General features: G+C 50.4%; 1 protein-coding gene across 1 annotated transcript in view; it reads right to left on the bottom strand.

Moving 5' to 3' along the window:
• Positions 1-13,999, bottom strand: part of IPPK (inositol-pentakisphosphate 2-kinase) — a 58,222-nt gene extending 44,223 nt beyond the window's left edge. The window contains exons 1-3 of the mRNA XM_012472193.3: positions 13,776-13,999; positions 4,127-4,174; positions 1,617-1,712 (exon numbers count right to left, since the gene is read on the bottom strand). Coding sequence (XP_012327616.1) covers positions 1,617-1,712; positions 4,127-4,174; positions 13,776-13,856 — 225 coding nt within the window. The 5' untranslated portion in view covers positions 13,857-13,999. The remainder of the gene's footprint in view (positions 1-1,616; positions 1,713-4,126; positions 4,175-13,775) is intronic.
• Between the last annotated feature and the right edge of the window lie 1,222 nt (positions 14,000-15,221).

Here is a 15,221-nt window from a genome sequence, read left to right on the forward strand (position 1 = left end):
GTCCCTTCACTCCTCATGTGCCCAGCCTGAAAACTGGGCTATGGCACAGAACTGCCAGTATGCAAGGTTCCAACGGAGCTGAGGCCAGTGCCAGAGAGCGTCTAACCTCACCAGAATTTGGCCCACAGCAGCGAGGTGGGACTTCTGGGCTTTCAGACTCCTCCAGCAACAATGAAAGAATAAGGCAAGCAGCTTCTACCCCATCGCCATTTCCTAAACTCTCCAGCTCCCAAACCCAGCACTGGAGATAGGCCTAGACCAGTGCCACCCCTACTGGGCAGGGCCCAGAGCCAGGGTGTGCCTGTCCCTGTCTCTTGGATCTTGTCCCTGGTTGGATCTTGCCCCAAAACAAACAGGAGGGAAACACTACGCTTTGCCTAACTTGCCAACACATTTGTTCTTCCCTCACATGGCCCTGTGTGGCCCTGCAGACGCAGCCACCCTGAGGGGTACATGTCAGCCTGGAATGGGCTCTGTGCCCACTTTCGCACTGTGCCAGAGCCCAGTGGCTGTCCTTCTGGGACACGCTCACCTGCAGTGCAAGCAAGCTCTGCTTCACTTTGTCGGTATCTTAAGGTAGAGAAAATGCGCTCAAAGGCGGCCTTGTGGGTTGAGCCCTGTATGCTGTTGGTTCATTTACTGTGACCCTTCCCACTGAGGACAAACCCAGAGCCAGAGTGCTCACTGCCAGAAACGCTCCCCGTCCTTTCCCCTCCCTCAGAGCAGTGCTCAGCGCTCACCCCACCAGGTCACCAGGTTGCCAATGCCCCTGGCCAACAAGGGGCATCACCACCTGAGTCCTCCTGCCACAGAGGCTTCTGGTGGATATCACCCCCAAGAATGTTCCTTCCTCAAGAAGAAAACTGGTCACGGCACAGAACCATCCAAGAGACATGCCCTGGGGAAAAACTCCACGAATCTTCCTAAAAGGAGAACTGTGACCTCCCAAAGTGCCCAACACCACGACAGCGCAGTGAACAGGCTGGAGGCGCGCCATGGCCCCACAGCAGCCGCAGAAGGGTGGGACCCAGGGGCCTGTCCAGGCCTCAAAACTAAAGTTCTGCTCAGGGGACAGCCCCAGGCAAGAGGTGAGCCAGGGCTGGCATCCTGGTCTGTTTCCACAGACCCCAGCACAGGCAGCAATGCCCAGGGACTCGCACAGCTTTTCTCTAAACCCCAGCTTTTAACATTCATTGAGCAGCCAAGGCCCTTCCTAGATGTGATGAGCCACCCTCAGGACAGCCCCAGCAGGCCCTGCCATCCTCCCATGTAGGGCCTCCTGTGTTTAGTGGTGCCCAAGGGCAGAGAGGAAAGCCATTCCTTGGGACTCAGTAGTACTGGATGCTACTCTAGAGCAGGAGCCTCCAGGAGGGCCAGTGGAGATGGGCCCTAAAGAGCAGGGGCTCATGTGGGCCCTCTGAACCCCATGCTTCTCAGATAGGAAGAGAAACTGCAGTATCCGCTCTGCTGCCACCTAGCACAGCAAATGAGAAACACTTGGAGACTAGCTGGACACGGGTTATCATTAAGCACAAAGTTCCACATCATCATTGGGAAGTTGGTGGTGGTAACGCAAAATGTGCCCAAGAATTCAGACATGAATAAAAAGTACTTACCCCACAATGAACGTTGTTCTCCCCCAAAAACTCCTTCATGACATTTTTGCCAAAGTCCACTATGTCCTGCAGGTGCTGAAATATCTCTTCCGAGGTCTGTAAGAGACAAGCACAGGACAGCCTTCGTGATGGGACCTCCCAGCAGAGCCTGGCTTAAGGGGAGAGGTAAAAACCACCACAGATCCTGCCACAGGCAGGGGCATGCCCCAGCCACAGACAGAACCCTGGTGACGACCCTCAGATCCAGAGGAAGGTCCCCAGTGCCCCTCCCCACCAGCATCCCTTCCCGGCCCGGAGGCTTGGAAAGGTAGCAATCTGAGGACTGTGCTGCTGCTACCTCCAGTCTGCCCTTCTCCCAAAGCAACCCCTACATACACCTTCCAAGCAATGTGGCTTCGAAAACCTCTGACATTTCACATCCCAATCTCTAAAGAGATTTTACTCTTTAGCCTCTAAATGTAGAATATTCTTTCCCCAGTCAGAGGTTCTTAAAGAGTCAATAAGGTGATAAAACCGGCTGAGACAAGAAATCATCCCCTCCTCCCTCAACCTGTCTCAAAGGTGAGAAGCCCAGAGGGCCCCTGGTAGGCTGCTTCCAGAAGACATCCACAAAGGCTGGCCTGGCAGTCTCACTACTGCCTGCAGATACCTGCCTTTGTGGGCACTCGTCCAGGGCAGGCCCGGAGGTGCCCAGCGCCTGGCTCATGCTCAAGAAGGTCCCAGGACTGAGCAGCTGCCCTGTACCCCTGTAGCCTCTGGAGAACCTGCTGCCCGCACCCAGCTATGCCCTGCCAGGTACAGCATGTGCAGGTGTCCTGTGCTCATGCAACAAGATCAGTCAGAACTAAACCTGACAGAAAACTCCAGAACACACCCAGTGGCCCAGTACAGCTGCGGTCAGTTTCTGACAAAAAAATCCCCACTGGCCAGGCACGGTGGCTCATACCTATAATCCCAGCACTTTGAGAGATCGAGGAGAGCAGATCACCTGAGGTCAGGCATTCGAAGCCAGCCTGGTTAACATGGTAAAACCCTATTTCCACAAAAATACAAAAATTAGCTGGGTGTGGTGGTGGGTGCCTGTAATCCCAGCTACTAGGGAGGCTGAGGCAGGAGAATCACTTGAAGCCGGGATGCAGAGGTTGCAGTCATATGAGATTGCACCACTGCACTCCAGCCTGGGAAACGGAGTGAGACTCTGTCTCAAAATAAAAATTTAAAAAGCCCCCCTGGTCAACAGAAAAGTGACCATGCAAGTCTCCACTGATCACACAGTGTGTCACACTATGTCATTTACAGAGGAAATGTAGCTAAGTGTTGCCTGGCAGACACTGCCCTGGTCACTCCACACAGAAGATCTGAAGAGGTCCACAGATGCCAGGCCTTGGGGGAGTTAAAGTTAGGGTGGTTTGAGCTCTGCAGTCACTGAATGGGGCAAAGGGGACAGAGAAGGCTGGAGGCAGCCGCAGGGACTTTGTTTCCATGGAATGCGTTCCACAAACCAGAACCACCTAGGCCTGTTTCTCTTGAGCAGCTGAGGTGGAAACTGTAAGACAGTGGGGCCTTCCCATCCTCCTCTGCCTGCCCAGCTCGACCCCAAACCCACTGTGGCCCCACTAACGGCAACACCCCAGCTCTCCCCCATGGCTCTCTTTTCCCTTCCTATTGTGCCCACGAGGCAGCTATCACTTCCACCCACCACCACCCCCCGGCCTCCCTTTCTATGACCTCTACCTCAGACGCTCCAACCTGCCATCTCCCAGGAGCTCTCAAGGGGCAGTGACTCATCAGCACCATATCCTCACCAGACCCAGCCTCCGCCTGCCCCCACTGAGGGACAGCCACCGTCCGGAAGCTCACCCCCAGCTCAGCTGCATTTGTCCGTGCAAAGGACCCACAAGTATCAGATGGGGAGCACAGAGGGCTGTGGATGCAGGAAGCCTCCATGACTCGGTGCGCACCCCAGGACCAACAGAGATTTGCACAGAAAGCTGCAACTCGGTGGCCAAAAACGAGAGGGCAATGCTTTTCTACAGGTGGTCCACAGTATTTTCTTTGAATGACTCAGCAAACAGAAACCTAACGACCCCCTCCCACTGCAGTGTTTTAACACTCCCATGCAATGTCCACCCCAGCACTGGAGATTCCATTTTCATACATACAATTCCACAGATGGGGAAACTGAGGCAGCAAGTACTAAGGAACTCGGCAAGGCAAAGCTTGCCTGGTCCTGGGGTCCTTGCCACAAGGAGAGCCTTCTGAACAGGACCTGCATGCCAGGCCAGGGCAGCTCCTGGCTGAGCGCCACGTGGACTACCACAGTGACACATGGGTCAACGTGCTGGGCCCAGTGAGTTTTACATCAGGAATGATGGACACACCACTTTCTGCACTAAATGCTTGTATCATCTTTGAATTCTACAACTAGCATCAATATTTCTACCTCGGGAAAAAAATCAGTTTTCTTAAATAATTGTTGTAATGTCTGGGTGCAAACCTACCCATCTTACCTTCTTCCTATTTGGAGGAAACTTCAGAAAACGCAGCACAACACAGCGCTGTTGGAAAATAAAACAAAGTGTGATTAGTATTTGCTCAAAGCCAAGGTGCAAGCTGTCAGTTTGGGGGTCCCATCCTCAGTGGACAAAGCCCACAATGAGGTACCAAGGCCAAGAGGCTGGAAAGCCCCCAGGGTGGGGAGGCTAGGGCTGGGACCCAGCAAGGGCACGCTGGGCAGCAGGACAACCAGGAACCTTCAGCCTCCAACCCACCAGCCCCCTCCCAGGATTTTATCTTAAGAAAATAAATAAAATGGAAATAACCTAAATGCCCAACAATAGTGAGATGGTTTAAACACAGTGGGACACATTTCAAACCAGTCAGTGATTTATAAAAAGATCAGTATTTACAGACACAGATTTGTGGCCATCACATATTACAAACGAAGAAAGTTACAGAACAGGGCTTACGGAATGAGCCTATTTTCATAAAAAGAGAAACACACGCTCACACACACATATATGGGTATAATTCTACTTACATAAAGTTCAGAAAACAGGTAACACTGGCCCCTTGTGCCCACTTGTGCCCACCCCTTGGACACGCATGAACAGTTGCTGAGGAAGATTCTAGAAGGGACTGGTCGGAGGATTATGGGTCCACTTACTTTGTGATAATTAAGCTATACTCATGATCTGAGTAGTTTTCTGTAGGTATGTTAAACTTCAAGTTTTTAAAATAAAAATTTTTTAATAAAAAGTATGATTTGTCTACATCAAATCATCTGAAAGGACATTCAGCACAAGTGTAACAACATCTCCAAGTAGCAATGATTACAATCATTTTTAAAAAATTTATTTTTATTTTGAATATTCCAATTTTTTAAATGTTCAAAAAATACATTATAAGAACATATATTATATGTAGGAAGGAGAATGTGCCTGGGATGGGTTCTAGCTGCAGTGCAAGGGTGGGAGGTCCAACACCCTGGGTAGTGCCCCTGCTGAGGCCACAGAGCAAAGCTAGGCAGGTGGGATGAAGCAGGCTGCAATGAAGGCTTAGAAAAGGCCATTTTCTAGATGAAAAGATGCCTAAGGAACAACAAAGGCCCTATGGAGACCAAGCCAGACTCCCCTGCCAGCTCCCCATGGCCCCACTTAGACAATGTACATTGTTGTTCTTAAATCCCAAGCATCCAGCCCCCAGGGCCCCTCTTACTGAGCTCCAATTCCCAGCCAGTGCCATGCTCCTGGCTCGCTGTTCTGCAGACAGCTGTCCCCTCCTTGAGCCCCAAGCTGAGACCTGGGGAAGCCAAGATCAATGGCACGCATGGTACCGCTGTCCCCTCCCAAGCTGAAGGCAGGTATCAACAATCAATAGTGGGAATTGACTGGCTAAGGATCATTTTAATGGAACTATAATTCCACCAAAATTTAAGGAAAGGCAGAAGTTGATCAACAGAAATCCTAATTCTAGCCGGCTCTCCAGAAGCTCGTTCCACTGAAAGTGCATTTGATGCTCACCTGCACATGATGGTGTATGCTATTAGAGTGTGCCTGACCCACCCTTCAACAATTAGGCACCAAATACAGAACAGCTCTCCACTGACAGCAGGCATTCAGCGACACTTTACTAGTGACGTGTAAGTGTGATTGAGGAAAATTAGTTAAGTTTACCAGAGTAATCCTGGTTATGCTTGAAAATTAACAATACGAAAATATATTAGATTAAATCCCTGACCAGTGTAGACTGACCCACGCTGCCATGGTGCAAGTTCTCCCCGTCCCTCACATAGGGTAAACCCCGCCACCCACAGGGGCCAAGCTTACTCACCCGCCAGACTGCATGCACAGAGCTCTGCGGCATCTACAGGAAAGCAAGGCCTCTCTCGGTTTATCACGGAACTAACTCAAAAGCTGCACGACGGACTTTTGTAGCAAAGCAGTCCTGAGCAGGGTGATGCCAGGTCAAGACACATGAGCTTTCTCATTGAAGAAATTCCCCGCTGTAGCCTCAGAGGAAGGAATTCACTGGGCCCATGAACAGAAATACTAACTATAAGAACACAGGACCCCCTGACCTGGCAGCATTCACCTGCTAATACAGACTCAGCTTTCCAAAGTACCCTGCCACTGTGTTGCCAGAAAAGGCGGGAACAAGTAGTCTTTTCTGTTCATTTATAAATGGAAATTATAAATTTCCTATGCATTATGATTACACACAAAACTATTCACATAAAGTAGAAGTTAAGCCATTATCTGGCTTACAAAGAAAAAATTTTTTTAAAAATAAGTTGTACAGGGCATGATACAAAGAAAAAACATACACAGGTCCCAGGAGAAAAAGATGTCAGAGCCTAAATGATTTCAGGACTTAGTCCTCAGTCCTTGTGGATAATAAAATAACATTAATCTTCCCTCTATCACTTAATAATTATTACTGCAATAGCCAGCAGGTGCTAGCACCAGACTTCAGGCCCCAGGCTACACTCCTAAACTTCATCATCTCTAGCCGTCTCTCCCTCCAAGGTGGGCAACTGAGTCCCAGTCTATGGAATGAGGGAAGTGGTCTCAGAGAACCCAGGTCCAGCCCCACCTGCTGGCCTAGCCTCAGCCTGGAGAGAAGCCTTTATCAGGATCAAGGCCTTGACTGCAAAAGTCAAGGTCATGTCGGGTAGAGCCGAGTTTAGAGGAGGGCCTGGACACTGGGAGTTCTCTGAGTCTTCCTCACTGCTACTGAGTCGCTGGCAGGGGCTGGGGGCACTGACTACTGTGCTGCCCCTCAGGAGTGGGTAACACACAGGCCTTCCAAGCCTCGGCAGAGAAGCCTGAAGCAGCCTTCCCTCTCGGCCCTCCCAGCCCCTTCCTCACATTTCCTCTAGCACCACATCCAAACACAGTGGCATGGCCTCCCTGCTGCCACTCACAGGAAATCTCCTGCTATGCCTTCCCATTATGGAGCCCAAGAGCCACAACCAACCAAGGAAACCTGAATACAGTGATTTGTTCATTTCAAGGGAAACTGCTTTCTCCACCCACCTGTTTATCATCCAAAAACTGACACAAGAAACCCACCTACCCACACTCTCCCAGGGGAACTGTAGTATCAGCCAGTTTTCATTAATACCAAAACTCAGACACACTCAGCTCACCTATCCTGTACAACCCGTGCCAATTGACCCATGTGAGGGGCCTGATCAGACTGTGCTGGCGGAGGTGAGTGGTCCCCAAGATGTGCCAGGCTGAGAGCTTCAGTAATGCATAGGCCACAGGGCCCCACTACCCTGTTAGGCAGCTGGCAGGAAACAGGTGAAAAAATTAACACCGTAGCGGCTCTCATTAGCAGAAAGAACTAGTCCAAGGGGCACCCATGGCTGGGGAAGTGGTGTGAGTGCACTTTACGACGTTCTGTGACAACATCATCACCCAACAATGCAGCTCTCAGAATGCATCCCTGGTGTTAAGTGATGCTTGACAATAAGAAAGTGCACCAAAGTGTTAACAAAATCTGTTCTCTTCATGGAGAAATACTGGGTGTTTTTCACTTCCTTCCTTCTGATATTCTATATTTTTAGAGGGAAGAAGCAATAATTGGTGTTCAATAAAAATAGCCACAAAATCCCCAACATATTAGAAGGGACACCTGCCAATGGAAAGCCTGAGGGGGCACCTTATGAGTGGAATTGAAGCTACTAACTAGAAGAGCCTTTCAGGACAGATAAGGAGAGACTTTCCTGCCATCCACAGGGGACTCACCCACAAAATCAGCTTTTCCAGAGACCCGTCAAAGGACAAGGACCAAGGTCAAGTCTCCCATCAGGCTAAGGAGATAACCTGAAGTTGAGATCAGACAACTTTCGTGGGCAGGGAAGACAGAAAAAGACAGCAGCAGCAGGGGTCACCCCTCAGGATGCTGCCCCAGCCTTCTAGAAGCAACGCTTAGCTCTGGCTCCCAAATTGTCAAGATAGACTCCTAGGAGGGGCCGTGGGGGATCCCAAATGTGCAGTCTAAAGAGGCTGCCCTCCTTGCAGACCCTCCTCACCTCACCCCACAGCTCGAGCTCCGGCTCTGTTCCAGCCAGAGAAGAAGGCTGCCCAGGGTCTCTCAGTCACCAGGGGCAGGAGGTGCCGAAGTCGCTCACCTTTGCAAACCCAACCAGAAAGGCATGTCCAGGACACGCAGGACTGTGGAGGGAACAAGAAGCAGGGCTTACAGTACTGGCTCCGACAGGAAGCACTCCCAAGGGTGCAGCTTGGCTTCAGCGGGGAATATACAGCCTCAGATAGAAATACAAAGCCCATTTGACACAGGATGAAGATGTGATATCACAAGATGCCTGTGGAGGATGGGAGCCCAGTACTCTGCAGGCAAAAGCAGGGAGGCCAGACTGGAGGCAGCCTCGGGGTAGGGCACAGTAGGTGCTGGCCCCTTATCCAACCTGTGTGGGGCACGTCCTTCTCAAGCCTAGGCAACTCCAACCTGACCTCATGGTGTCCTCTGCAGGACTGAAGCAGGCGCAGGTGTGGGCCATGGGGGAGGTCACACACCACCCATACTACTACCAGAACACGGGGAGGCCCATGGGGACAGGTACACCTCGTGTGTGGGACCGACCCCATAGGCACGAAAAGCCTGACAGCATGTAAAGGGGAAGCAGGGCTGCCTTGAGGCCCACAGTGAGGGCCACAGGGAAGTGTGAGCAAGTCCAGGCCCTCAGATCTCCCAACTGCGTGGCAATAAGGCAGAAGTGGCCAGGCCCCAAGGTACAACCTTGCTCTCTGCAGACACAGAAATGATGCTTTCCTCACCCTCCTGGATCGCAGTTCTCAGAAGACAGAGGAAGTAACTGAGGAGCTTTGCTCTGACTGAATTCTGACCAAGAAGGAGGCTCAGTCAGGCAAGCAAAGTGGATGTGTCACCTCAGAAGGTATAAAAGTAGGAAGTGAGCCCAGGCCAAACCGACAAACCCCCAAGTGCCAGAGAGGCATCGTCACAGGGCTGACAGTCACCAAAAAGTAGACCTCATCACACAACTGCAGATACAAAGAAAGGAATAAACAAAGAGGGAGCCACAAGCACAGCTCTCCAATGAGCTCGGATGGGAAAAGGAGGAACCTCACCAGGATAGAAGCCACATCAGTTGCATCAGCCTAGAACACCACTATTAAAAATCCCAAATGCAGAATACATCACTGGTTTAAACAAAATGCTAGCTCTAACGGAAAGCTAAGACTATTTCAACTAGGTCCAGCTAAAAATTTTAAAAGGGAGTAGCCCAGGCCTTGGGGCATATGATACACAGTTGGAAAAAAATGGAGATCATAAATGTATGTGCTTCCAGCGTCCACAGTAGGAAGTATGACCCAATTAACAGTCCTGAAGGACTGGACAGTGGCTTTCCACCTAACCTGTTCTAAGTGATTCTGTAATGGTTATCTTTGGGTATGAGATCTTTATTTATATTTCTAATTATCTCCTTAGAACAGACTACTAGAACAGAAATTAGTAAATCAAAGAGCATAAACTTTTCAGAAATTAATCTTTTTTCCTGAGTATCATACATATCCATTGTAGGAAATTTAGAAAACATTTAAAAAACAAAAAAAAAAGGTAAGTGATTCATGATACTATCACAGTCACAGCCACTTAGAACATTTTCATGTATTTTCTTCCAGTCATTTTATAATTATAATCACATTATCCATCTTCTTTTGTAACCTGCTTTTTCTATGTAACATTGTAAACACTTCCTCATATGAAGTGGAATCTAGTACCATTTACTTAATCCATCCACTACAAAATAATCATCTAAATTATTAAAATTTTAATACACAAAATAATGCTGTATGGCAAAAAAAAAAAAAAAAAAGTATGATCTATGAACCAGAAATCTTAAAACACAAGATGAGAAGAGAAACAGTAAAAGGGTACCTGACTGCTTGAACTTCACACCTTCAAGGCCCAGACAAATACCCCAGGCACCAAACAGGTACCAAAGAGACACCAAAACTCCCCAGGCACCAAAACAATTTGCAGAAATGGTCTGAAGCTCTCAGACTCTCGGAAAGATTACAAAACTGGAACAACTGGAAGTGAGCAGCTTTGTCCACACATGTGATCAATGTTCTCTGTTGGTAAGCTGACTAAATGGCAGTCTTTCATGTTACCTCTGTCAGTAAGAAGGAAAACACCATGACAGCTTAGTGTCATGACGGGAGTGGGCCACCTTCTGCCTCTGCTCCCCAAGGCTGAGGTGTTCCGGAAGGGGTTCAGTGCCCCAGGCAAGCACATTATCCAGATCTGGACACCTAGGAGATGGAATGACAAACCAAACCTAAAATGACCTTCACAGGACAGGGCACTGAGCCAAAACCAACCAGCTGAAGGTGAAGGAGGCAGGTGCAGGCGCCACACAGGAGAGAAATCCTGCGGCAGTGCATAAAGGGACAGCCTGTGGACTTCACTAACCTGAGATGTGGCCACTAGCCCAAGTACTATACCTTCAGTCTGCAGTGAGGAAACTGTGTCCAGATGGGAAGTGTCCCTGCCCAAGGAGCCCCCATAGGGTCAGTGTCTGGAGTTCCAGACACCCACCAGGGGACATGCCAGGCTGCTGAGGGCCTCTCAAGCATGCCACAGGGTCTGTGCCACACAAGGCAGAGAATACCGTGGTTACCTGCACCTGGGAAAGTGCAGGTGCACAACCATCCCAAACAGAGGCAGAACGTAAACTGACAGGCAAAATGAGAATTGTCCTGGGCCATCTCTGAGAGGAAGGGCCTTGGGGAAGCTGACCACATTCTGTCAGGAACGCCTTTAAATGTCTCTCTATGGTTGGTCTGCTGCTTACCTTCCTGCCCACCCTGAGCACACCCTCCCACCCTCTTGCAGCCCACACCTATCCCCAGGCCCCATTTCCTACAAGTCCTGTGCTCCACAGAAAGCTCTCTCTCATCCCATGTTCGCATACCACAGAGAAAACATCACTCTGCTCCTTCTAGTGCTGATAGCCAATGACCATGCAGATCTCCTTACCTAGACCCTCGGCTCCTGCAGGACGGGCTCAGGCTGGCTGAAGATGCAGCATTTTCTCACAGTGGAGGGGATGAGGGGATGGTAGTCAGCACAGGACTCATTATGGACCTTTCAATTGTGAGAGGAGCTCATGCCCTCTCAGAGAAAGCAACCCTCTCCTTACCTGGAAAAACTTGGCAAAGTCCTCCCTCTCTCTTGGACTGAAGAGGTGGATCTAAGGAGTTGAGCAGAGTAGCAGGATCCACCTGCCCCCACACCTGGCTGGAGGAAGGCCGTGCACACGCTCAGCATCCATGGGACCATAGACTCCTCCTGTTCTCCCTCACCCATCTTCTATCCCACTGACACACACTGTCTGCTTGAACTCAACAGGTCCTAAAAAGCTGCCTTTCAGGAATTGCTCTCTCCTCCTCAGTCTACAGCCTAAGCAAATACGCCACAGGGCAGAGCTGGTGGGCGAGGCTTGGTTCGTTACTATATCAGGCGCAGGCTCCATCTGACCTTAACTTGATGGGAAACATTTTCTCATGAGACTACATGCAGTGATAATCTTCAATTTCAAAATGATGAGCTGAAAACAACAACCAAGCAGAAATGAGCATGGTAAAGCAAATTTAGATTTAAAATAAAGAACGAGGCTGGGTACAGTGGCTTACACCTGTAATCCTAGCACTTTGGGAGGCCAAGGCGGGCAGATCATTTGAGGTCAGGAGTTTGAAATCAGCCTGGCCAACACGGTGAAACCCCATCTCTACTGAAAATACAAAAAAATTAGCCAGGCATGGTGGCAGGCGCCTATAATTTCAGCTACTTGGGAGGCTGAAGCAGGAAAATTGCTTGAACTCAGGAGGCAGAGGTTGCAGTGAGCCGAGATTGGGCCACTGCACTCCAGCATGGGAGACAGAGCAAGACCCCAACTAAAAAAAAAAAAAAAAGCATGAATAGCATAGGTCTAGAATAGCCTGGCAGCTGTAGGTAAATTTGAAAAGGTGAAAGAAAAAAGAAACAATCATTACAATCAGAACTGTGCAACAGGAGAGGGCCAGGATGCCCTGCAGATGCCTGCTCAGCAAAGAGGGTGGACACATACTTGTCAGGGACATACAGAGGGATCCAAATGCCAGAGGCAACTGCCTCAAAGCCTCTGCTCTTTCAACATGGGTGTCCTTTTGCTTCAAGCCTGAAAATTGCTGCTACATCTGCCACTACTTTTGAAACTTAATGTATCAGCCCTCACTAAAGAACGCCTTGGGTTTACCCAAAATGCAGAGATACATCTAATCTTACCAAAGAATTGGAAGATCAGCATTTGTTTTGGGAAAGGATTCAGGAGATTGGCACAGTAATCCAACAACAAAACGGACTCACGAGGAAACATCCCTCACTTCGCCCAGTCTTGGACTACACAAGAGAAGGACGGCTTCAGGTTAGCCTGGTCCATTATATTCACCTAAAGATCTTGAGCAAAGCCTGTAGTCTCTGTTCCTTAGTTCCCTGTGCTAATGAGTAACAAAATCCAAAGGCAGAACCTTGGGGCTACCTGGATGTTTGCAGCTTATACTGCAGCTGACCAATGCACCCAGCATAGAAACAACAGAAGCAAGGCAGTACTCCACCACCTACACATCCCTGACAAGCTGTTGGACTGGGCCAGTGCCCTTAACCTCTCTTATTTTCACTTTATCTATGTGTCCAAAGGGATGACAATTATCACTTGCTAAGCATAACTTGATGGGTTCTTGCTTAACTGATCTTTCCAACAATCCCACAAAGTGAGTTCTATTACTAGTTCCACTTTACAAATGTAGACACTGAGTCTCCACCATGCAGTGGTAGAACTGAGATTCCTGTGCCTTTAACACCCAGGCTGTAACTCCTCCCTACATGACACCTATTCCCCACCCCCCTCACCCTCCTCCCCCACCCCCAACCGGCCACATTCCGGCGTGGTTGTACCAGGCAGCAAAAGGTCAGAGAGATCTGGGCACTCACACAAACCCACATGCTTCACTCTTGGATTCACCTTTGCGACTTACTGCAGTTTCTAAAACTTTCACCATCATTGAATTCAGGTTCCTTCAAATTCCAAAAGGCTGAGAAGGGGACCTATGGACCACGTCCCCTTACCATTAACAGCAGCAAGAACAGCAATTCCGTAGTCTCAAGAGGTTGAACTCTTTTGGTGCTGAGAGTTACAGCACCATGGGCACTTTGCTTCTTCCTCCAGTGCTGCCCGAGCCCTCTGTCCCAGCTAAGCCTCCGCCCCACTGCGGCCTGGAAGTCCCGCGGGCACCCAGGCGGGAAGCGGCACCGATGGGGCGGGGAGGGGGATGTGGAACTGATTCTGACGGAGAGGGGGAATACTGAGGGGACGAGAGACGGATCGGGAGAAGGAAGGATCTGGGGGAACGAGATTGACCCAGTAGAGAGGGGATACTGGGGTGATGAGGAACTCGCGGGGTTGGGGGGGATGCTGGAGGGTGGGAGAATGGAGAACGGTTGGGGAGGAGGGAGGTACGGGGGGGAACGTGGAACCGACCCTGCTGGGGAAAGGGATAATGGGGACGGGGTAATCCCGGCCGTCTGAGTGAGGTCCCGGACCTGCGCGGTACCTCAGCCACTCACCTGCGCGTGGGCCACCACCAAGCTCTTATTGCCTTCTCCGTGGTACCGCCATTCATTCTCGTCCATCTTCCCCTCTTCCATGCCCTGGCGCAGCCCTGGCGCCTCGCGGGCTGGGACGCGGGGACGCGAGCTGGGGGCCGCCCGCCTCGCTGGGCACCAGCCGCTGCCGTCGGGGGAGGAGCGCCTGTCAGCTGCCGCCCCGGCTCGACCCCGCCGCCGCAACTCACAGACTGTGGCCGCCGGAAGCCACGCCCACGGCGCCCTCAGCGCCTGCCATGGCGGAGTTGGGCAACTTCCGGGTTCGTGAACACGTCCCTTCCATTGATGGCGGCGGTGGATAGGTTGGCGGCCATCTTAGGTACTGGTAGAGTGACTCATTTCCGGAGCGCGGTCTTGGGAACCGGAAGGGAAGCTTCCGGCCTGGGCGCCGGATGTGTAGCTGGCGGGCGGAGCCGGCGGCTGTTCGACGCCGGGTTGTGACCTGGAGTGTCCGGGTAGCTAGGGTGTTTGGGTCTCGGAACCAGTTAGTCCTGGGACCCCAGCAAAACTCTTGGCATCTCTGAGCTTCAGCTTTTGCTTCTGTAGAACAAGATGTGACTCATCGTACATTTCTAGGGATACCTAACGCAGTCATTTCGGTGGTCCTGTGAGGTAGAAAACATTGTCCAGCTTTCCACGCCAGGAAACATGGCTTGGCGACACAACTGGACTCCCCAGTCCCGCTTTTGCCGAAGACTTCGAAGGACGCATTTGGAGCGCGAGGCTCCAGCTTGGCGGTGAGACGGCGGGCCGACGCCCTTCCTTCTCCGAAATTCACTGATTCGGCGTCAAGAATGGCACAGTCTCGTAGAGCTACCGCATTTCCCAAACCCTTAGTCTCAGGACCACTTGATACTCGTAAAAATGATTGAGGGCCCCAAGCTTTTACTAATGTGGATTATAGCTGTCAGTGTTACCATATTATAAGTTAAAATGCTTTAAAGTTTTTTTGTTGCTGTTTAAAAGTAAATGGCCAGGCGCGGTAGCTTATGCCTGTAATTCCAGCACTTTGGGAGGCCGAGGCAGGCGGATCACCTGAGGTTAGGGGTTCAAGACCAGCCTAACCAACATGGTGAAACCCTGTCTCTACTAAAATTACAAAAATTAGCCAGGTGTAGTGTTGAACCCCCGTAATACCAGCTACTCTGGAAGCTGAGGCAAGAGAATCACTTGAACGCAGGAGGTGGAGATTGCGGTGAGCCAAGATCATGCCATTGCACTACATATATATTCCCCGCCCACCACCGAAATAAAGGAATGGTATTGTTTTACACTTTTGCAAATCTTTTTAAAATCTGACCTAATAGATTCTCACATGTGCTTCGGCATTCGGTCTGCTGCAATATATTACATTGGTTGACATATACATGGTGAAGCATCTGCAGTTATGTTGTTCACAAAGAAAGG

The sequence above is a fragment of the Aotus nancymaae genome, unplaced genomic scaffold, assembly GCF_030222135.1.
Source record: "Aotus nancymaae isolate 86718 unplaced genomic scaffold, 86718_ANA_hifiasm-v0.15.2.pri h1tg000041l, whole genome shotgun sequence".
Taxonomy (NCBI): domain Eukaryota; kingdom Metazoa; phylum Chordata; class Mammalia; order Primates; family Aotidae; genus Aotus; species Aotus nancymaae.